Source organism: Sceloporus occidentalis, unplaced genomic scaffold (assembly GCF_023333645.1).
Source record: "Sceloporus occidentalis isolate IW3139 unplaced genomic scaffold, rSceOcc1.0.p SCAF_6, whole genome shotgun sequence".
NCBI lineage: Eukaryota > Metazoa > Chordata > Lepidosauria > Squamata > Phrynosomatidae > Sceloporus > Sceloporus occidentalis.
In genome coordinates this window covers 53109799-53134020 of record NW_028316986.1, presented here as the reverse complement: position 1 = coordinate 53134020, position 24222 = coordinate 53109799, and the positions used below count along the sequence as shown (strand labels likewise).

At 40.8% G+C, this 24222-nt stretch overlaps 1 protein-coding gene across 2 annotated transcripts in view; it reads left to right on the top strand.

Moving 5' to 3' along the window:
• CAPN11 (calpain 11) overlaps window positions 1–24222 on the top strand; it is a 53601-nt gene that overhangs the window by 931 nt on the left and 28448 nt on the right. For both annotated transcript variants that reach the window (XM_089529649.1, XM_089529648.1), the window contains exons 2-3: window positions 16200–16490; window positions 20596–20665. In XM_089529649.1, the coding sequence (XP_089385775.1) occupies window positions 16245–16490; window positions 20596–20665 (316 nt within the window). In that variant the 5' untranslated portion in view covers window positions 16200–16244. The remainder of the gene's footprint in view (window positions 1–16199; window positions 16491–20595; window positions 20666–24222) is intronic.

Genomic DNA, 24222 nt, shown 5'->3' with positions numbered 1-24222 from the left:
GTTATCATGGAGTTTTCTTGGCAAGATTGGTTGGGGTGATTGCCTTTGCCTTCCCTGGGGCTGAGAGAGTGTGACTTGCCCAAGGTCACCCAGTGGGTTTCATGGCTGAGCAGGGACTTGAACCCAGGTCTCCAGAGTCATAGTCCAACACTCAAACCCACACTGGTCCTGATACATAATGTGAGTTTTGAGGGAACAAAGGGACAACAAGTCCCATCTGCAATGTTTGTAGAAAAGGATGCTTCACTATAGGCCTATGGTTGTGGGAAGCATACTCTGTCTCTCAGGATATATCCACATGGCAGGAATAAAGCAGTTTGGCATCACTTCAACTGCCATGACATTATCTTACAGAACAGTGGGATTTGCAGTTTGTTGAGGCACCAGAGCTCTCTTGACAGACCAGGCTACAAACTGCAAATCCCAGGACTCCACAGGATGGAGCTACGGCAGTTAAACTGATGTCAGACTGCTTCACTTCTGCAGTGTGGCAGGACTCTGAGTCTGCATCCTGGCACTGTACCATTTTTCACCTCAGATCTTTATGCCTGCAAATGGATCCCAGTGGGCACCTAATATTGCCTAGCAAGACCCAACCAGGAGTTGTTTTAGGGTCTGGACCGGGTGAGAAAACCTATTTCTTTAGAGTTGCAAATGCTGAAGTTTCCTTTAAAAACTCACAAGGGATACTCACTCTCTGGGGATATACCCTGCCTGCTTTAAGGGATGAGGTTGTGCCATCAGATCCCAGGCTGGAAAGGATGGCCAGCTGTCATAACCGTAAAGGAGGACACGGCACTGCAAAATGTAAGAAGTTTGAGGAAAATGTAGGACATGTCCAAATAAAGGCTAAAAACACTCATAAGAGTATGAGCTTCTTAGTCATGCTCAGAATGGGGGACATTTTGAAATTCCTCCTTAACCGAAGGTTGAAAAGGAGGACATCTGGTCAGAGTAAGGAGACAGAAGATTGAAGGATTTTTTCCCCTCCCTGCATGACTCTCCATCTCCTTTTCTCCTTGATGCACATTGGAATAAGACCAGGCAGAAGGCAAGAGGAAAGCAAGCCGAACTGAAAAACTGCAGAGCTCCTGAGAGAAGTAAGCTCTGCAGTCCAGCAACGCATAAGAAACAGGGAACTAGCCATGCCAGTTTTAATGCTGGTGAGGACAGGCTGGTTTATTTTTGCCCCAATATCTTTGACAAGTAGAATACAAATTATAAATTAGATAAATGATCAGATGTTCAGAACTAGCACTACATGCTGAGATAACTGTTTCAGCCTTTAGTAAAGAGGTGTTCTTTACTATTACCTGCTACCCATTCTGTGATGTTCTTGGGTGGGGGCGTCTGTGGTCCAAAACAGACTGCAGAAATAATCCGGTTTAAGACTGCTTTAACTGCCCTGGCCTAATACTAGGGAATCCTGGGAATTGTAGTTCTCAGAATTGAGCCAGGGTGGTTAAAGCAGTCTGAAACTGGATTATTTCTGCAGTCTGTTTGGGACCTGTGATCTTGAAGTACTTTAGGAAGACAAGCACTAGTGAGTTTTCTCCAGGACTTTCATTAGATGCCGTACCCAAAATCACTCATTCCTTACTTCTATGACCTCACAGTGTTTGATTCTGTTAACTCCTCACAGAGAAACCTCAACTTTCTTTGACCAGCTACTAGTTTATAATCTGGCCAGTTTGAGGCACAGTAGTAGCCACTGTTTACTTTTATCATAGGCCTTGTTCTGCTACATAAGCAGTCAAATGCATTTTGGAGATATCACTGGAAAAAATCTCACCCAGACTATCTGGCCTTCTAAAATCGGCCATGTTCCATGGCTTAATGACTCATAGTTTCTCTTTGGTTGATAGAGTAGGAAGACTACGCCAAAATTGTTGTGCGGGAGGGACTGCACAAGGCACAGCAGTGTCAGATCTCATTGGGGCTATTGCTCATCCCCACTTTCTATGGAGTTTTTCTGGTCTAAACTAGTTTCTTGCTGTCTGATTCTTTTTTCTTTTTCTGAAGTATTTCTCTAAGTAATGCATTCTGTTGCAAATTCCATCCTGTAGATACTTCTGTTCTGAAGCTTTGTGTATCAGTTCTTCAATTGGGATTTGCCATCATGTGTCTGGAGTTTGGGGTGACTGGGTGCAACCCATGGGTTGCTGTGGCTTATTATGGCAATTTGTGGCTTTCCTGTTTCCCAAACCTGTGAGGAAAATGCAAAGGATTTTGCCTGCCCTGGTAGGATGTGGCCAGAAATAACACTTTAATTATATTGCAGTGATTTTCTTTTTCTGCAGAGTAACCCTAGCTTCCTCCTATCTTCTCAATGTAAATGACAGGCACATTTTCTAGTTGACTGAGTTGTCACTCTTGTCCTCTTCCCCACCTTCAGGTAGTCTTAAAGTGCTGCATGTCTGTTTGTTCATTTAAATATTATTCAGTTTATTTTAAAAAGTATAAAAGAGTTGTAAAAATTATTCTGGGGGTTGGCAGGGAAATGGATCGGTTGTGCACAGATGCCATTCAAGCAGTGCTGTGCATAGTCTGCTATTGTTCATACTTGCTGAATTGGATTTTCTTGTGTCTGACCCTGGAGAAAAAAAGGATTTAAGTAAAATAATGTGAGCATGCTTATAGAGTGGCCCTTGCTTTCAAACCATGTTATAACTGTGTTCATCCATGTACTGTTGAGGTGCCAGCTTCCCTGAAGGATCTAGTTTTAATCACAGTGCAAATCACTAGTGAGGAAGATCCTATTTCACCATCATTTGTTGTAGAACTACATTGTTTATTGTAACCTAAGTATGTATTCAAAGACATAGCTGTGCTAGTCTGGAAAATCTGTGCAAAGGGGTCTTGTAGCACCTTTGAGATTAACTGAATGCAAGAAGCTGGTAGCATGAAATTAGCTGAAAGCAAGAGGCTTGGGTCTACTGCCTGAATATCAATTCCTCTGTATTCAGAGATGTAGGTTTCATTAAAAAGTAACTAAAGTAGCTACTATTAAAGAGCAAATTTTATGAATTGTTTTCAGATTAATTTCAAATTAATAAAAATGCAATCACTTATATTTATAGCTAACCTTTTCCTCCTTATTGAGATATGTTTCATCTCCCTAAATTTTCAATTTATTGATCTTCTCTGTCTTCATACGCAGAGAGAAACAAGGCAGAAGGGAAAGAAAAAGAAAGTTCATATGTACTACCTGAAAAATGACAGGTCACATTATCCCTCTTATCCATAAATGGCTGTTAATATATACATAGAATGTAGATCAGAGTATAATAGTTTTTTTAATAAAAATTTGAAATTGCTTTGAATTTTTAAAATCCAGTTTTTAATTTTTAAAAAATAATTATTTTTATTTGCCGTAGTTGAAAGAGTATTGCTACCATTTTCTCCACTTAAGGAAGTAAAATTAAAATGATGTAATCACTTTGTTTTGGTTGTAGTCTTAGTAATAGTATTTTCTCTCTCAGTGGTATCAGCAAAAAAGTATGCCTGATTTTGTTTGGTTCAAATTTAATTTGCTTTGTTTTTAAAACAAAACTCTATTTTCAAAGAAGCTGTTTTCATGTTTGATGAAGCTGGGTTTTTGAAGATGTGGGCTACATCTAGGGGACAAATACATTATACTTATGGGAATGCAGCTTCACTGTTGCACATCAATCAAAGTATGACCCGTTTGCTACTATAGAGCTGGAACATGTTTGTAGTCTGCATAAAAAGGAGTACAATCCTAACAGCCGATAGGGTAGATGTTCTAGACTTAGGCCTTGTATACACTGGCAAGTAAGTATTCAAAACTCTTTGCATGGAGTTTGGATTCTGAATGCAAATTAGTGTATCTGTGCACATTTATTTATTTTGCTACTGGCATGTAGACAACATATCCATTTGCCTTTCTTTTCCTTTCTTTTTTTATGTGCAGTGTTGAGGCAGAAAGATTAGGTTATCATTATTATTATTATTATTATTATTATTATTATTAACTTTATTTCTAAATTATACACAGCGCTGTACAAAGTCGGTAAACTTAAAGAGTATATAAAAGCCTGCCCAAGGCGTACACTCTAAGATAGTAACAATTAAAAAGAGGAATAGGTTGACAAATGGAGTGAGGAAACAGAAGCAAAATGAGACCAGCCTTTATGGAGAAATGGGCAATGGGCACAGTGCTGGGCACTGTCAGCGTACGACTGCTTTTCTCTGTATCGTTCCAATTTTAGTATATGTGCTGCCAAAGCGAGCACAACATCTTGGCCTTTCAACTAAGATCAACTGTAGTATCGTTTTTCTCTGTAGTCATGAGGGTCGTCCAGTTTCCTTTTAAAATACTGTATTTTCTGGCGTATAAGACTACTTTTTAACCCAGGAAAATCTTCTCAAAAGTCAGGGGCCGTCTTATACGCCGGGTGTCGAATTATAGGGCAGGTGCTGAAAAGTATGAGCTGGACTGGAGAATCTGTGGTCGCTGTATATGATGAGGGGAGCTCAAAAACGGCCACAGTCACATCCCCACAATATGCGGCGACCGTATGAAAGCAGCAAGGGCGGTGCTGTACAAGTACGGTAGAAGAAAATCCATTCACCAGGATTTAAATGAATGGGGCTCATGCATGTGGCAGCGCACATGCACCACAGGCACGTGCCCCATTAGTCCCTATGGGACGCGCCGCCCCTTCCTCCCTGCGCTGAAAGCCGCATAAAGCACGCCCACATATGATGAGGGCACACTGTATGTGTGTCTGCGCCTTCAAGAAGCCTGTCAACTTACAGTAGCCCCATAAATTTCATAGGGTTACAACATGAATTTCAGAGGCTTACAGCAACCCTATGAATTTTATTAGGCAAGGAATATTCAGATGTGATTTTGCCAGCTCTTTTCTCTGAAATATAGCCTACAGCATTTGGTATTCTTTGGCAGTCTTCCATCCAAGTACTAACCAGGGCTCACCCTGCTTAACTTCCAAGATTAGGCAGGTTCTCATGCCTTAGGGTATTCTTAGCTCTAGCTAATCTATATTGTCAATCATGTTATCACTTGCGAGTTACACTAAGTCAGGACAAACCCCTTAGAATTTCTTATCCAAATGTCCTATTGCACTTCTAAGGAAAAGCTTTTGTGCCAGCACTCTGTGCAGATCTCATCCACAATGCCCTTTTTGCAAAGCAGAGTTGCTTGTTGCACTGTAGCAGATGCCTGGTATCTGTGGCACGGGGAAGGAGCTTCCCACATACAGCAGATTAAGGACTGAAGGTTCTGACATTCCACCCATATTTAATCAGAGGAGCAGGAATGAGAACGGGGCAAGATAAATTCTTTTAGTTGGGATGAATTTTTTTTTCCTGAGCAATCCCTGTGTATTCAGTGCTCAGGGAGCTGCTTTCTGACATGGCTGAAATACCTGCAAATCCATGGCTTAAAGCTGTGTGTTTTTCTGTCTTAGCATTATATGCAATGATTTGGTTTCTTTCTTGGGATAAACAAGTATGATAGGATGGAGACAGTTTGAGCATCTAATTGAGCCATTCCATGAGTAGAGTATTGCCGTTCTGTCATGTCATCACCCTGTCTGTGCTACATGTGCAACAAAATTATGCCCTTTAAATTTCAGGTTATTTCAGGTGTTGTACCTGCAATCACTAAAAATAAATGGAAAATAAAAGTGATAAAAAATTATTTTCCAGTATTGTGTGACTAGATGCTTGACAAGATCCTAAAGTGCAAAAATATAACTCTGAACAGTAAAGTTAGGATCATCCAAGTCGTAGTATTCCCAGTTACCATGTACGGACGTGAGAGCTGCACAATGAAGAAAGCCAATAGAAAGAAAATCAACTAATTTCAGATGTGATGCTGGAGAGGAGTGCTGAGGATACCATGGACAGCCAAGGAGACAAATAAATGGGTTCTAGAACAGATCAAGCCGAAACTCTCCTTGGAAGCAAAGGTCCAAAACACACTGCAAAAATAGTCCAATTTGAAACCAATTTAACTGCCCCTGACTCAATGCTAGGGAATTCTGGGAACTGTAATTTTGTGAGTCATTTATTCTCTCAATCTAACTTATTAGACTTGTGCATGAGTATATACAGTATATCATGAGAAGGAGTGGATCATTTAGAAAAGACAGTGAAAGGTAGAGGGCAAGAGAAAGAAAGGAAGACCATATGCCAGATGGATGGATTCAAATCAGGAAGGCCATGACCCTGAGCCTGCAGGACCTGAGCAGAGAGGTTGTGGATAGGCAGTCTTAGCAATGTCTCATCCATGGTGTTGCCTTGAACTGAGGTCAACTCGGGAACAGTTAACAACAACAACCAGTGCTGGAGGTGGATGATTCCACATAAGGAAGAAAGCTGTATCAAATCCTAACTTGCCTGCTTTCAATGGGCAAGTAGTGTTTGACTGTAACTATGGGTGGACAACTATGGTCCTCCAGATGTTTTTGATCTACAGCTCCCATTAGCCCTGATCAGTGTAGCCAGGAGTGAAGTATTATGGGATTGGAAGAGCAAAAACAAGTGGAGGCCCACTGTTGCCCACCCTTCAGGAATGTAAAAATATGGAGTCCAAGAAAAACTTTCTCGTGATGGTAAAAATTGATGTTTGCAAATGAGAGTCACTGTATCATGCTGGTAAACAACCTTCTTTTTAACTACTCTTGGAGTACTCCTAAATAGGAGTAACAAGAGTAGTTAAAACATTTCAACTGCTTTTCATGGAAAGGTCTTGAATATACTCACCTGGATTAAATCTTGACAGCATCTGTATCTGCTGAAGTTTTGTATTTTTGGAGGAAGGAAGACCCCATGGACTTGAACTCATAATTCTGCAACCCAGCTCAGCAGTATGCACAGATCCCAGTCCTAGTAATTACTCGTTTTAGTTTGGCATGGCAGAGGCATTTTTAAAGAAATGAATAATGGATTACTTCATCCTGATGCCGGTGTTGCAGAGGAATAGTGCCTTTGGGGATGAAACTGCACAGAACTTTCTTCACCATTTTAGTTTGCATTTAAAGTGGCAGGAAATGGTTGGAGCAGGAAATATTTCTGCAAAATCAAATGATTGTACCAGCTGCAAAGGCCCCAAAATATGCTGAAAGGGGAAGATTGCAGGGGAAGGGCATCCTTTCTATTCAAATATGTTTAGCAGCTGACTAAACACTGAATCCTCTGGATGTGTGTGATGGGGTGGCACTTTGGGGAGGGATACAGTGTGTGACAGGGAGTTGAAGGAGAAAACAACCTGGACAGAGATTGTTAATTACATGATCTGAAAGCCTATCTGCATAACAGGAGAAAGAAAACAGCATGACTCTTGTGGCTATCACCTACATACTAGTGACCCTAGAACTCTGGAGTTGGCATGAGCTTCTTGTTTTATTGTTATTTAGATAGAGATTGTGTGACTTTCCATGTTGCAGAGCTCAGTTATGTCACTTTTGCGGTGGAGGGGGGGTTGTAGTTCCCTCCAGTCCCCCATTTAATGACTAGTGGCTGTGCTGGCTGAAGGATTCTAAAAGCTATAGTCCAGAAGTATTTTTTCCAAGCTCTTAGGTATTGTTGGATTACAATGAATCATAGACACACCTTTTGTTGGTGGACCGCTTGTATAGCAATAATAACTACTGTTTTACTGGATGAAGTTAACAATCCTGAGGATATGTTATCTTTGTAATTACCTGTACTAATAGCAACAGGTTGCTGGTACGGTGCCAGTGTTAGCAATTAATTGCAGCAATATAATTGGGAGTTGGCTGCATGGACAACCAGTTTCTTTTAGCATTTCATTATTAGAAACCTGGAAAAAATTAAAATTTACTAAGTTGGGCGTGGCGAAACCACAGTCTTACCAAATGAACCCCTGACATGCAGAGCAGGTACTCTATCACATATTCACTGGTGGAACAGCGACATCACCAAATGTTCTGCCAGTGAGTCTGGGCAGTCCCAAACATCTATCTCTTATGGCAACTGCATTTCAGGCAGTTCACCCAGTGCAACGGGGCTTGTGCCAGGTCTGATAGACTATCAGCCTCTGTAACTCAAATAAAAAATAGTTTTGAGTATTATAGTATATCTCTGCATTTGTCTCTCATATGCCTTTCCCAAGCATCCTAGAAGGTTCACATAAAGGAATGTCTAATATTTCTGAAGTGTGACCAAAAAGCATCTGAGCCTTTGAGTTTTCTGCCTGCACAGTCCTCTTAATATAGAACTCTTTCACCCTTTCTCTCTGTTCCCAAGATACAGGAATATTAAGTTGCAAAAAGCATGACTGTTAGGTGAAGTGCATGCTTTAGGAATTACTGTATATACTTTTCAATACTTGTACCCACTGAAAGATGTACCAGGTAGGTAAAAACCAAACAATAATTATTCCTGTAACAGATACTTGCATATCCGTGCAAAGGGGAACTGTGAAGGAGGCACTAGGTGGACTTGGCTTCAGAGAAAGAAGCCTGTGGGGGATCAGAAAGGTATCTGGGGGTATTTGGACAGGGTTGACAGTTGGATGAGTCAATGGTACTGGTGACCCAAAGGGCAAGATCTGACATTACTCAGGTTGAATATCATTATATGGTTGGAACTAAGTACTAGAATTTGTTTATTGTTTACTATTCTATGGTATTTAACAAACCACATTCATTCCCTTGATATTTTGCTAACTCTGACTCAAGACTGTCTTTGTTCATCCTGATTCAAGGGATGATCATGCTTACCAACGCAACAAACAGCTAACACATAAACCTGTTCACGCTGATATCACCTGGGTGCTCAGAAACCCAACCTAGGAAAGAGAATAGTTGGGGGAACAAGGACAGAGTGAGTTGTAAGATTCCTAGGGGCTGGAGTGTTAGGTCCAGCCTGGGTAAAGAGATCTGTTACAGAAACCAAGTTTGTTTATATGCAAATTAAGAATATTGAATTTGCATATATGTATTATGTATGTATTTTGTTGTATTACAGGCATACCTCAGTTAACAAAGGCGGGTTACACACCGCCAAAAAGTACATGCTCAGCAGTAGGGTTAGGAAGGGGCGTCCTTTCCGGATGCCCTAACCCTAGTACATGCCAAGCACGTACAAAATGGTGGCGTCCTATACACATGGGCGCCACCATTTTGACGTGGCGGACACTTAGCGTCTGCATGTCGTGGCATGGTTATGACGCCACAAGTGCGCCATTGGCACCTTGCGGCATCATAACCGCGCCGCAAGAAGAAGCTGCTTTTTGTGGCTTCTTTGTGCTGTGCGGAGGAGCCGCGTGGTTTGTCCACTGTGGCTCCTTCGTGGAGCAAACACGGGCGCCGGCAGACCGCCATAGTCTCTGACAAGCTTCTTTTTACAATGGGTTTTTTTGTCCACCTTCTCTTTTTTTCCTTGTCCTCTGTCTAGCTGGAAGCTTTTTTAAACCAACATTGGGAGACTGGTGAAGAACTGGAGAAACACAGACTTTCAATTGCCACATTGGATCAGCATATCTAAAATAAACATGCAGTAAAACTTGAGCTGGGGAAGAATGGGATACTCCCCAGCTGATCCTACTCTAGTTATGCATGCCTCCCTATAACAGGCAAAGTAACAGGAGCTTCCTCTAGGATCTCACAGAAAAGGGAATGAATTATTCTGTCTCACAGAAAGGGGAAAGTGAATTATTCTGCCTCACTGACTACCTGCAGTATGCACACGCACACATGCACATACACAGATCTATAAGTTTGTCCATTAAAATGAAAACCATAATAAAAGTCAAGGCTGGTGGGGGGGGGGGTAAATCATCCCTGGATGCATTTTGAAAGAAGCTTTCAAGTCGTCCATGGGAGGTTAAAAGTATTTGTGTTTACTTATCAAAATCTTGCCGGGCCTGATTGTTTCATTTCACATGTGCATACTGTTAGCTTAAAATAAAAGCATTGGTGAAACATGTTGAACAGCACTTTTTTGTAGTATAGGAACCTATCTCTGTTCTTTCCATATATTTATACTTCAGATACCAAATTTTCTCTTACAGAAATAATGTCTAGAAACACATCTGCTTTGTTAACAGGTATGCCTATACCTAGCTTTTTTGTCTATGACGTTAATTGAGGAGGGAGTAATTTTGATCAAAGAAATGGCATGGGGAAAACACACATTTGTGTGTGTGCATGCATACATATACTCACATATAGGGGTGTGTGTGTGTGTGTATTTTACTGGCCTAATCCAGTTCACAGCAGGCACACACAACTAGAGTAGGATCAGCCAGTTCACATTAGCCAAATTCAGGTGGCATTGCCTCCATACCTGGAATAAGGCCCATATATTCCCCACCAGTTCCATCCTTGCCATGAATTTGGAGCATATCTGCAGAAGGCATTCTGAAAGGGCTGAAATTGGGAGGTGTCCCATTTCTGGATTCCTCGTGTCATGTATCCTAGCGTTCCTGGGTCTCAGATCTTAGTGTTGTGGCAGAGGGAAGTACATGTATCAATATCAGAATTGTTCCAGATGGCATTCTGTTGGCAGCCCAGTTTATATAGAACAAAGAAACCACAAATACGGAAGCAGTTGCCATGATGTGGATGACTGTGCTCAGGGATGCCATTTTTCTCCACCCTGCCCTTGTGAGTCAGCAGAAGGCAAGGATGCCCTGGATAGAAAGATCTAGTGGAGAGAGAATATGTATATTTATGTTGGTGATTTTAACTTGAGGCAAACTAATTTTCTCTCAATATAGTTGACCTTGTTACAATTTGGAAAACATACTTTTGGGGACTATAACTCCCAGACAAAATGTAGTTCAAAAATGTGAAAGTTCAGAGGTAAACTTCCAATACAGAAATTGGAAGACTGTGTGAAACTTTTGAACTCCATTGGGAGGGACTTAGTAATAAGTTTGGAATATGGAAAAGTATTGCATATAAAGATGTCCATTTCACTGTGTGCTCTTTAATGTGTTTCTCACATACCTAAAGAACACACGGTGACCTGGTCAGTTTTGCACATAGTGTTCTTTTATAATGCATATATGCTTGAGATCTACCATTTGATGTGTAGAAGTGATAATCTGTGCAGATTGCTTTTCATCGGCAAAGCAGCTCTTAGCAAACCACAATGTGGGATGCAAGAGTTAGCCCATCCTCAAAAGGAGAAAGTCAAGAGCAAGTTGGGGTTAGTGGTTCTACAATTACAATGGGAAATAATGATTTATGTCTCTTGGATCAGGTTTAAATTTCAATGCAGCAGCTTCTTAGTCATTACTAGGTGCAGAGAAAACTTTATACCCAGACTAAAAGGACTTTGATATCTGAAGTCTCGGTTCTCTGTTTTCTAAGTGACTAAATAGTGTGGTGTTCCTTGATATTTCTGCAACTCATTCTCTCCTGTCTTTCTAAACCATAGGCTTTCCAACATCTGCCACAAAACAAAACAGAGCCACCAGATGTGGATGTCAGAATGAACTAAACATGTAGAAATGTACAGAGATACTTGGTTCTTATGTAATGTTTCACAGTGTGGTGTATCTGATTAATTAATGTTTGATTTTATCAACAAATAGAGGTGGGGGTGGTGGCTAAAGACAGTGTCCCAAAACTTTTCTTCATGTCAGATGGTGTTTGATTCATGTCTTCCTGGCTGTAGTGAGGCTTTTCAGACTTTCTTCACAGGACCTGCAGACATGACTGTCTCTAATCCCCAGCTGTACAGGGCTGGAATTACTTTGCTGATTTTTCCCCCCATGCTATTTTAGACGACCAATGCTTTTTCACTGCTAATTTCAGAAAATGTTTCTTAAGAACCAGAGACTGAGCTAAGAAGTGAGCACTCTGCCTGCATTGGGGGGAGAATGTCTGTTTATATGAACCCTTTCACAATTTGGGGGGGGAAGGTGGGAAGAGTTTGGCAGAAAAAAGTTTCTGTCTTTCACAACTACTCAGAGCTAGATCCCACGTGATGTTAGTTACATGTTTAAATGTGCATCCTTAATCAGGCCACTTTTATTTTAAAAGAAAAGTGTCTCAATTAGCAACCCTTACTGGTGGTCTCTTGCAGATCACTCCCCGCCTTTGTTTTTGCCTGAAAATGCAAACAGCACCTTCCATCAGCAGGCAAAGATTTTTTCATTCCAAGAGGCTTCTGGATAATAACTGACTGTTTTTAACAAAGGGGCTTTTAATAGACTCTTGCTCATTAGTGTTTCATAGGCTGGCACTCATTAGTGTTAAAACGTATTTTAATAATGAGTTTGCATGTGTTTTTATCTGTACTTGTTTTAAACTGTTTTAATTTTGTAATCTAACCTGATTCCCAGTTCTGAGTGCAATGGTGGGATATAAATACAATGCAACAAAATAAATCTTGACTGGTAGTCAGTGATAGTCATATCTTACTTGTTTAAGCCCACTTGTTTAAACACGTGACATCACATGAAGTTTGGTTCTTGGAGACAAGGATTCCTTTCTGCAAACTTTCAGCCAATGCCTGGGCTAGCCATCTCTGTTTCTCTCTTGCATACTCTACCCCCCATCCTGTGCTTCACAGCAAGCTTTCATTCTTTTGATCCTAATGAAAAAGGAAAATGTGGTGTTTGTTCTTTGACGCAGGGTACAAAAATAGCCAAACTGTGTTTCCAGTCTAGCCATAGACAACTCTGTCTCTATCAGACCTGAATCCCTAAAATAGGGTTGTCATCTTTAACATATGTACAGTATATTGACAGAAATTCAAAGTGTGATATTTGGGAGGCAAAGAATTATCTTTTATTTCTGCCTCTCATGCAGCTGTTGGACACAAGAGCCCATATTAAAACGAGTTAAAGTATTAGTCACAGGGAAAGGACTTTTTATCAAAATAGGATTAGAATATTGGTTGAAATTTTGACTGAAGTAATGGTTTTTAGCACTTTGAAACTGTTAAATGGATCTGTAATTGGTAGACCGGCCGAACCCAAAGGGTGCTCAACAATGGCTCCTTTTCATCCTGGAGAGAAGTGACCAGTGGGGTCCCACAGGGCTCTGTCCTGGGCCCAGTGCTATTCAACATCTTTATCAATGACCTGGATGACAGAATTGGGAGCATACTTATCAAATTTGCAGATGACACCAAATTAGGGGGAATAGCTAATACCCCAGAGGACAGGATCAAGATTCAAAATGACCTGAATAGACTAGAAAGCTGGGCCAAAGCTAACAAAATGAAATTCAACACAGAGAAATGTAAGGTATTGCACTTAGGGCGGAAAAATAAAATGCACAGATATAGGATGGGTGACACCTGGCTGAAAGAAACTACGTGTGAAAGGGATCTAGGAGTCCAAGTAGACCACAAGTTGAACATGAGTGAACAGTGTGATGCGGCAGCTAAAAAGGCCAATGCTATTTTAGGCTGCATCAATAGAAGTATAGTGTCTAAATCAAGAGAAGTAATAGTGCCACTGTATTCTGCTTTGGTCAGGCCCCACCTAGAATATTGTGTCCAGTTCTGGGCGCCACAATTCAGAAAGGACATTGAGAAACTGGAGCGTGTCCAAAGGAGGGCGACAAAAATGGTGAAGGGTCTGGAAACCATGCCCTATGAGGAACGACTTAGGGAGCTGGGGATGTTTAGCCTGGAGAAAAGAAGGTTAAGAGGTGATATGATAGCCCTGTTTAAATATATGAAAGGATGTCATATTGAGGAAGGGAGCAAGCTTGTTTTCTGCTGCTCCAGAGAACAGGACCCGGAACAATGGATGCAAGCTACAGGAAAAGAGATTCCACCTGAACATTAGGAGGAACTTCCTGACAGTAAGGGCTGTTCGACAGTGGAATGCACTTCCTCGGAAGGTGATAGAGTCTCCTTCCTTGGAGGTCTTTAAACAGAGGCTGGATGGCCATCTGTCAGGGATGCTTTGATTTGGATTTCCTGCATGGCAGGGGGTTGGACTGGATGGCCCTAGTGGTCTCTTCCAACTCTACGATTCTATGATTCTTTACTTGTGTTTCTGTTGCCAGAAGCTCCAGCCAGCATGCTAGATGGTAGAAGATTGGGGGATTTTTCTGATGGACCAAAGTGAAGATTCTTCACCATTGCATTAGAGCATTCAAGTCTTATGCTTGCACCTCAAGATCAGAACTCTCAGGGCTTGTTTATAGAAATAATAATTATGTAGCCATCACCTAAATGTGTTCAGTCAACACAAAAGAAGATTGCAAGCTAACCTTTCCCCCTCTGTCCCATTTTGGTATTCTCCACACATAGAGAATTACATATCTGAATAGGAGCACTTCCCTTATGTGTAGACACTCTACATAGTTGGGAACAAATCTGCCTGGAAAGAATACACTCCTAGAGGAAGCTCTCTTTTTTAAACTCACCATTAATTTCCATTAAGGATAGATGAAGTGGGGCTTGTGTATTGGTAGAATTCACTTAAATAATGATGGTAGTAGGCTCATCTCTGAATCAAGATGTCAGGACAAAAACAAAAATTGCCTTACCTTGTGAGATGTTTGTTTTCAGTGTTGAAGTTTCTTTAGGCTGATATCTTGTGAAGTATCAGGGTTTACTCCCCAAGGACATATAATACATCTCAGCAGATGCTTTATTATGAGAAAGTTAAAAGATATCCACTGATTATTTAGATCAGCAATCTGTTGCAGACTAGAAACTATAGGTATACCTCAATTTACAAAGTAGATGTGTTCTTGGGCTTTACTTCTTTAACAAAAACGTTGGTACCACTGGTAGCAATAACATAGAAAGAATAGGGATAGTTTTTTATACCACAAAAAAGAAGAGCTGCTCAAAATGTTTAATCAAACTTTATATCTAAAACAAACATCATGCACATGTGAAATGAAACAACTAGGTCAGGTAAGCCTAGCATAAGTAAACAAAAACATTCTGAATCTTCTCGAGACCACTTGAAAACCACTTCCACAATGCATACCAGAATGATATTTTTTTTCCTTTCATCAGCCTCTACTTTTTGTATGGTTTTCATTTTGATGGTGAGTCTTAAATCTTTGTGCTTTCTCAACATTCCAGGGTAGCTGGTGTGGCAGTCATAGAATCATAGAGTTGGAAGAGGCCACAAGGGCCATCCATGCAGGAACTCTCAATCAAAGCATACCCGACAGATGGCCATCCAGCCTCTGCTTAAATACCTCCAAGGAAGGAGACTCCACTACACTCCGAGGGAGTTTGTTCCACTGTCGAACAGCCCTTACTGTCAGGAAGTTCCTCCTAATGTTGAGGTGGAATCTCTTTTCCTGGAGCTTGCATCCATTGCTCCTGGTCGTAGTCTCTGGAGCAGCAGAAAACAAGCTTGCTCCCTCCTCAATATGACATCCTTTCAAATATTTAAACAGGGCTATCATATCACCTCTTAACCTTAATCTGCCTTTTCCTTTTCTTTCTGTTTTTCTTTCACACATCCTCAGTAAGTGATTTGGAAGATAGCAGTTTGCCTTGCCTGTTGTACTTAAGCTCACACAGCTATAGTAGGATCACTTGAACTACAATCTCATTCTTTCCCAGGTCAAGTTTTATTGCATTGCTAACTGCAGACACACTGCTGCAACTCAATACTGAAAGTCTCTTTCCCTAGCTCTCCTTCCTTTGGCCCATTCTGCCAAAAAAACAAACAAACAAACAAACCTCCAGCTAGACAGAATACAAGAAAAGATGGGCCAGGCTCCCAAAAAGACTTTGTAAAAAGGAGCTTCTTTGACAAGGGCTTTGTTAACTGAGGTACTGTATACCTGTATATTTATGTAATGATGTTACATATTCCCCTTCTTTGAACCAGTTATGTTTCTTCCTCAGCCACGACAATAGTTTAACACAAAGATGGGCTGTTGTTGCATTCTTTGGGGCTTACCGGTTTGCTGATGGATGGTCTGCAGATGCTGCTGTCTCTCACAGTGAGCCCTTTCAAAGTGGTCATAAAGACAGCAGCAAACAGCATAGGCGTCTTTGTTTCATTTGTTGAAAGTCAGTGGCTCTGTCTAGCCCAGCAAAAACATCCAGCAATGTAACTGTTTGGAGGTTTTTAAAAATAGGCTGGATGGCTATCTATCAAGAGAACTTTGATTGTGTATTCCAGCCTGGCATGGGATTAGACTGGATGGTCCTTGTGATCTGTTCCAACTCTATGATTCTATGATTTCCAGCTGATCTGTGGCCTATCTCAGTGTGCTCTTGTTTTTGGATTCTAGGGGAGCTGCTGACACCTCGTTTTCCTACATCCAGCTGGACATACCATGATGCCTTTTGGAGGTATGGCTGCCAAGCTGGAAAGGGACCGTCTGCGAGCAGAAGGCGTGGGTGATCACCACAATGCTGTTAAATACCTTGGCCAAGATTATGACGTCCTGAAGCAGGAATGTTTGGAGAGTGGCAGATTATTTGAAGACCCTCAGTTTCCTGCCATCCCTGCTGTCCTTGGCTTCAAAGAACTGGGGCCAAATTCTGGCAAAACCCGTGGAGTGCGCTGGATGCGCCCATCAGTAAGTACTTGACCCTCTGCTAAAGGGAAGCTTCCTGAAATGCCCTGATGTCATTCTGCATAGTAATTCACATTAGCAGCTTTCATGAAAAGCTTCTTCTCTCATTGATTATATGCCAGCATTTTTGTTTGTTTTTTCTTCACCCAAGGTTATATTAATTACTTCAATGGCCTTTTGCCATCTTCTTAATAATCCCTCTTTCCCATTTGAACTTCTTGCTTTGCATTCCCATAAATTATAAGTAGCTCTAGCCAAATTGCAGATGCATTCACTCTTGCAGAAGATTGTCTTGTCTGCAAAATGGGAGAGAGATGCTAGGCAGTTTCTGCACTTGAACTTTCATTTCAGCACCATTCTGTGGATTCCCAATAACTTCTATATATCAGATACTTCAGCCATTGTTTTGGAACCATTCTTTACCTAAGTCAAGTTATGCATTTATCTGTAAATTTTAGTTTATGAAGCAGCTATGGTATGCATAGTTTTCCATGTCAGTTTTGGAGAAAATGGGCCCTAATGGGCAGTTATTACATAAAAGGAACTCTTTGGCACAGACATATGAGATGTAGGCACACCAGTGAAGTAATTCATAGTATTATAGAGAGAGGTAAGGTCCCAAGAGTCTTCTAGTCAAATCCCTTGCAATGAAGAAATTGAAGCAATGTGCTGGAAGCTATTTCAAGTCCCATCTGTGCTGAATTCCCTGGATGACTCTTTCTTTCTCTCTTGATGTATTCATCCTGTATGGACCAGCAGCAGTTTTTTGGAAGGAGATCAGTCTTTGGATTTGGTGTTGGTTGAGGACTACCACCACTTGGCTATATGGTTATTCTTGTGTCTCTAGAATGACTAGTCTACTATTACATTTATGAGTGAACAGATTATTATGAAACATTAATCTTAGACATAATGCTATAATTGTGCCACTGATGAATGAGTTTTCCATTAGGTTCATGTGAGCCATGGGTCCTTACATGCCACTCCTTTTCTGGTTCCTGGCAGGTGGAGAGCAGGTGCATCCATTTTTAAATTAACTGAAAGCCAGCATGGTGTTGTGGTCCAGCACCCAAACCACTACACCACACTGGCTCTCAACTCCCTAAAATAATAAAGTGAATGACCATCTTTGTACTTTTCTCCTTAGTAGTGAGTTTTTAGAGAGGCTTATTGAGGCACGGACATGGGACAGTGTTTTCAAGCATGGCCTACGGTAGGTTGTACACAAGCAGGCTATAAGCATTTAGTTATTTGTTTAATTATACTTAAAAGGTTTAAAGTCTGCCCTTTAAAAACACTTATCCAGGTATAATATAATAAAACAGCAGGAGGTTCAAACAAAACCACACATTAAATTAAATTAAACAACAGTATAAAGTTTCAGCAAAATATGTAAAACGTGATTAGTTAATCAAGTGGTCAAATCAAAATGTCTTCCTCTGGCCCCAAAGCCACAATACAGTTGGCATCAAGCGAGCCTCCTGGGGACATCATCCATTAAACAGAATGGCACAACTAAATAGACTCTTGTTTACTTCAGTCCCCTCCTCAACCAAGTCTCTTTCATTAGTCTCAATAATACATTCAACTGTAGAAAAGCCTTGAAAAAGAAATTGTATCTATTATTCGTTACTGATGTCTGCTGGCTCCTTTTCATGTGTATCCCTTTCCCACAGATACAGAATCAGTATGCTGAAATGTTCAGAAATACAGTTGCCCCTCCTAACCCGCAGATCTGGGATCTGCAACCTTGAATACTCATGGAGGGGCGACCTCCATTATTTCCAATGGGGCGTGCCCCCATGGCCCATGCCTTGCACGCACTCATGGGCATGCACTGTATTCAAACCTATGGGGCTTGGATATGTGTGAGCCTCCATTTTTGCAGGGGGGTCCGGAACAGATCCACCTCAAAAACGAAGGCCAACTGTATTTTATTTCTGTTCTTGTCGGTTGCTTTTCAGTGCTGCAAATGCCTGTTGGCAGCAAAAAGTTAGAGCAGTGTAGAAACGTAAGGGCTACGTATCACATTTGCCAGGTGCTCCCAACCCAGGAATTCAGCATATTTGGAATTTTTAAGAAGATGATATAGATGAGGCCCCATAAAGGGGGGGGGGGGTGCCCATTCACAAAATGGTGTCAGGGAATGCTGCCAGCACATACACGAACACACGCTGATAATGATGGCACAGCAAAGAAAACAAACTAAGCAGCCAATAGACAGTTTACAGACCTTCCTCCCGTCCGAGTAGAGTAAGCCACAAACTAAAGCCAGGGTCAGGATACCAGAAGTCACGGAAGCCAGTTCAGTCCAAGGTCAGGGAAGCCAGAAGGTTTGGAGTAGTCGAGTCGGTCGTAGGTTCAGGGGCAGACAAAGATTCAAGAAGCACTGAGTTCAAGGAGCCAGTGCCGACAACAACCACTATGATGGATCTGCAATAAACTCTGGCAAAGGGTCAGCGTTCTCCAGCTACCTTAAATCAGAGACGCACTCCCTTGTGCCAGCTTGTAATGACTGCTTATCTGCAGACTGCTTGTCTGCAAGCCTCTTAGATCTCCGCAGGCAAGACCTCTCAGCTCTCTTTTGCCTAAAGGAAGGAACCACCATGCTTTGTTCTTCCACTTCCACTGGGGCAAAGCTAGGCTGCTGAGTGTCTGGAGGGGACCCCACAGAGCTAGAGTCTTGCTGAGCCTCAACCACTGGGGCTGGAAGATCAGAGCTGGGGTCTGGCAGGGCAGAACTGGGACCTGGCATGGCCTCAAGTTCCTTCTGCACCTGAGGAGCCATGGCCGCCTCCGAGTCCTCATCTCGGCTGGCCATGACAATGGCTGCTGTTAAAGTGAGCAGGAATATTTCACAGAAAGGCCAACTGCTGAGCCTAAAAATAGGTCAACATGCTCAAGATCTTTAGCATGAGGAAAAGATGGGGCATGACACTCAAGATGGAGGAATACTAGTTTTAACTCACAGTCTTCCTCCTTTCTCTTATTCTTTGCAGTGGTAATATTTAAATCCTGGTTCTTTTGCCAGAGCAAGGTGGCTTACAAAATTAAAAGAAGTGAAATCTAGTTAACAACTTATAAATATATTGTCAAAATTAAAATATCTATAACACTAAAACAATTTAAAATATACATTAAAAACGCAAAAGGTAAAAATGGTCAAAAGGCAGCAGCATTTATTTTATTCATCTTTCAAGAACACTCCCCAATAAACTCTCTCTCCTCTACTCTCATACACACTGAAGATCTTTTCTTTTTCTCTCTTTCTCTCATACATGTATGCATTCACATTCCTTTCCATTCACATCTGAGCAACCATGTGTTCCTCTCATCTACCCCAACCCACCTCCCTTCTCCATCTTCTGCCCCCTGCAGTTGTCCTGTAGTCCACTTCAACCCATTCATTCTGCAGTTCCTCCATCATCTATGACTATGACATAAGGATACAAAACAAGGGACTCTCTTGAGCTATATGTTTTGCATAATGCAAAGATGTGATGTGGTTGTTTTGTCATATCAAAGGTGATTTTTCCAAAAAGTGTACAACACATGGGGAGGGGGGGGTTCAGAGTTGGCCTAGCAATTACGCTTCCCTACACCAGCATATGAACTGGCAGCAATTTTCAGGCTAAAAATCCCTGTGGTCTGATTCAGTATAAGGTGGATTTCTATGTTCCAATGGTGACTTGCCCTTTTGCATGATAAGATTTTACTAGTACTTCTTCCTTGCCCAGCCTCATGTCTTTCATATGTGTTGGACTGTAACTCATAATCCCCATGCAGCATGGCTGTTTTAAGAAAAATATTAGAAATACATTTAGGCCACTTCAAGGCAAAAGACACTTGATTTCAACTGAAGGTCAAAGAACAAAGAAAAGACAAAGAGACATTTTTAAAAATAAGCCATAATTTTTTTTAAGTTTATGGAATACAATATGCATTTAAGCATATGTTTGGAAAAGTTAATTTTTGGCACTACAACTCCAAGAAGCCCAATCTGACTGTTTTCAGGTTCTACCGATTTCATTACATGATCTGTTCAACTTGTTTGAGAATGCTGAGAAAACTACCAACAGCTTTTTTTCTCCATTTTTCACCTCTACAGGAAATTGTGGATGACCCACAGTTTATTGTTGGAGGTGCTACAAGGACAGACATCTGCCAGGGGGCTTTGGGTGAGTAATGTATGTTTATCCTTTGGAGAAGGAGTAGGATGAGGAAAAGGAGTAGGCTGGTTTGTTGGCATATGGGGGTCAGAATTGGGGTGCTGAATAAATTTGTGTATAATCTTGACAGTAAGGCTTAAATGGTCAGAGAGTTGGAGCCGTAAATTGGTTTACATTGTGCCAATTTTTTTCTATTTGGGCTGCATTTAAGCCTAGCCCAAGATGTAAAGCAATAAAGATGCTTGCATAAGACAGCAACATCATAGGGTCTTCAGATTAGTGAGGAAAATGCTTAATGGTAGAAAGGCAGTTGCTGTCCTTCCCCACAGTGGGTGACTGCATGAAATGAGTGAAAGAAAGGGTGACAATCAAAACAGCTCAGAATGTGAAAACTGCAGGGAAAAAATGGAAGTCTGTGATGTGAAGAGCATCAGGCCATCTTGTAGGAGAGGCAAATTTTCTCCCATTCCCTGTCACCTGAGGTAACTAAGTCTGTCAATCATTGCAGCATCAAACCCAAATTGACCCCCTTATTTTATGCTGTTTTAACTGTATGTAGAGTCAGTTAAGTGCGTAGAGCCTGTATTACGAAAAGAATGGTTCTTGCTGTGCAGCCTGTTGAAATGCCTGAAATAGCCAAGTTGGAAATTTTCCTATACTGGGAAATTCTCAGAATTGTAGTACAAAAATAATATAATATCCTTTATATAGGATATTAAGTTATTTTTGCACTACAATTCCCAGAATTCCCCAGTAAAGGAAAATTTCCAAACTTTACTGTTTCAGGCAAGTCTCCTTTAGAAAGTCTCAATTATCAAGAAGATGAGTGTTTGGGTGAAGAGCCCTGTGGCATTAGCATTGCTACCATGAGAGTACAATAGTAAAATTTTTTGTATTCTGAGGTAGCATTAGGATGATCAGGTGCCAAACAGGCTAATAAGGCCTTTGTCTCTTTCTGAAGGCAGACGTGGTTTTTCCCACTGCTGCAGCCATGAGATAAACTGCATTTATCAATAATCCATTGCCTTCCTAAAAGTGCTTAAAAGTACAGAAGCCCAGACTCTTTCATACTATACAGTTAATAGCACTATGTTTGTTTCAACTGCCTTGGCAGTGTCTTTTATATTATTGGGATTTGCAGTTAAGGGAGCGATATTTAGAATTCTAAGCCAGAGAGCTTTAATACCTCACCAAACTACAAACTCAGGATTCCAGAGGATGTTGGTATGGCAGTTAAAGTGGAATATAGTGCTGTGATTTTGTACTGTGAAAGAGTGCCTCCTTTCAGTAGAACAGAGGTAGGCAAGTGCAGCCAGCAAGGGGCCCATTTTTGCCCTAGTTGGGTACACAGGAGGCTGCATCAACTCAAAATCAGCCCATACGCTGACTGGATAATTTCAAACAGGAGTATTTTAAGGCAACCCACTGTTCCTGCATCTCTGGGAGCAGCATTTAAACATTCTGGGTTCATTTGGGGTCATTTTAGTCCAGGTGGAGGCTTCTGTTTTTTTAATTTTATTTTATTTTTTATTAATTTTTGTACCATTTTCACAGAAACACAGTCACTTCACAACACTTTAAGACGCATACACTACATAACCCCATCCACCTTTCCCACCCACCCAATCAAACCACCTCTAGACAGATACATATAAACAGTATTTCCTTCTTTTTACCCAAATAACAGCTTTGGGTAAATTGTTCTCCATCCAAGTCTTGTAATTCTTCTCATTTTAAACATAAAACGTAGTCTCTCTAGACAACATTTGATTAAAAGACAATAACATATATTGCACGTCCTACTGCTTGTTTTATCTTTAAATAGTTTTACAGCTCATTTTTACCTTTACCTTTATATATAAACGTACCCTTCCACTGAATTTTTATCTCTTTCCTTCACCTTTATTTCCATTAATAATTACACATATTGTCTAGTTGTAAGATACCTTGCTTAGCTACCGTTGCTTCCTTATCAGATAAATTCTCAGACAGACCTTAACGTCTTTAATCCTTAATCTCTCCTGACTTGATATAACCATCCTTAGCCAACTGAGATTGATTGAAATTTTTCAGTTGATTTTAACATATTAACCAAGAATAATGTTCTTCCATTCTTTCTTCAAATAAACATAGAAACTGTCCCAATCTCTCCTTATCTGTTCTTCATTCTTTTCTTTCATCCAGCACGTCATTCTATCCATTTTGGCAACCTCTAACGATTTGATAAGCCATTGTTCTGTTGATGGGGTCTGTTTACATTTCCAAAATTTAGCAAAAACAATTCTTGCACAGGTTAAACAGTAATTTTCCATAGTTCCTATTCAATTCCTCATTTATCATACCTAATAAAAAAGTTTCAGGTAGGAAAGCAATTTGGATCTTTAATTCTAGGGTAATTACATTATATATTCTTAACCAATATTCTTTTGCCTTTTTACATGAAAGTATGATCCGATCTTATTTTCACATTTCCAGCAATATGGACTGCTGTTTTTGTGCATAAATGCTATTTTCTGTGGGGATAGATGCCACCTATAAGTCATCTTGTAAATATTTTCTTTTAGATCTTGATTGACTGTGTATTTCGTTCTTTTCCAAGTATTTACCCACCTCTCATAATCCAAAGTCTTCCCCAAATTCTGTGCCCATCGGATCATGCTTCAGGTGGAGGCTTCTGGGGAGGATAGGACAAGCCTGTGTTGCCACATGTGGCCCATAGGCTGCACTTCTGCACTGTTAAGGTCCAATATGGGAAAAGTTGAATGTGTTAAATTTGTTATTATTTATATTTTAAATACTGTGCAGCATTGGCTCTCTTTTTGTGATGTCCACAAGGGTTGATTCTTCCTGCTTCATACACTTTTTCTCTTGACCTAATCACTGTTGGCTGGAGATAATGCTGACTGTGTGAATTCAATCATTTAAAAAACTAAATTGTAGTCACTATGGGAGAAGGTGAGCAATTATCCTTCCAATAGCTTCCATATCAAAATTACTCCTGCAATTAATCATAGGATGGAAGCTTCTCTTGCTCTCTCCATAGCATGGAGAGAGATCATTAACTGTCCCCTCCTTGCACTCAGTATTCTTTCTTCTGCTATCTCTACCCCTCTAGCTGTTAGAAGTTTTATAAAAAATAAACATAGTCTAGTTTTATCTCTGTACTCTTATCAACATAAGCCTATTGGCTGGTGTTTCATTCATGAAGTTTTGCCGCCTCTGAGCTCCCATGTTACCACACTCCACCTGGACTAAAATGATCCCAAATGAAACCCAAAATGTTTAAATGCTGCTCCTCTGAGCAAAACTTGCTAAGAAACCCCTATGATAGTTTGCATTTAGAGTCAACATGAGTCAAAAACAACTAGAAGGCATACATCACACACACAACAGCATTGTAGGGGGAATAACAGCGCCTGTGGAATTCCTAATTGAACCAGACTCCTTATTCCTGATGAAAAGTGATATCCTTATACCAACCTATACTTCCATTTGCCTCTTGGTAACTTCATTCTTTCATCTATACAGCCTCCTAGTTTATGTTTGGGGGGAGAGGGAATGAATCC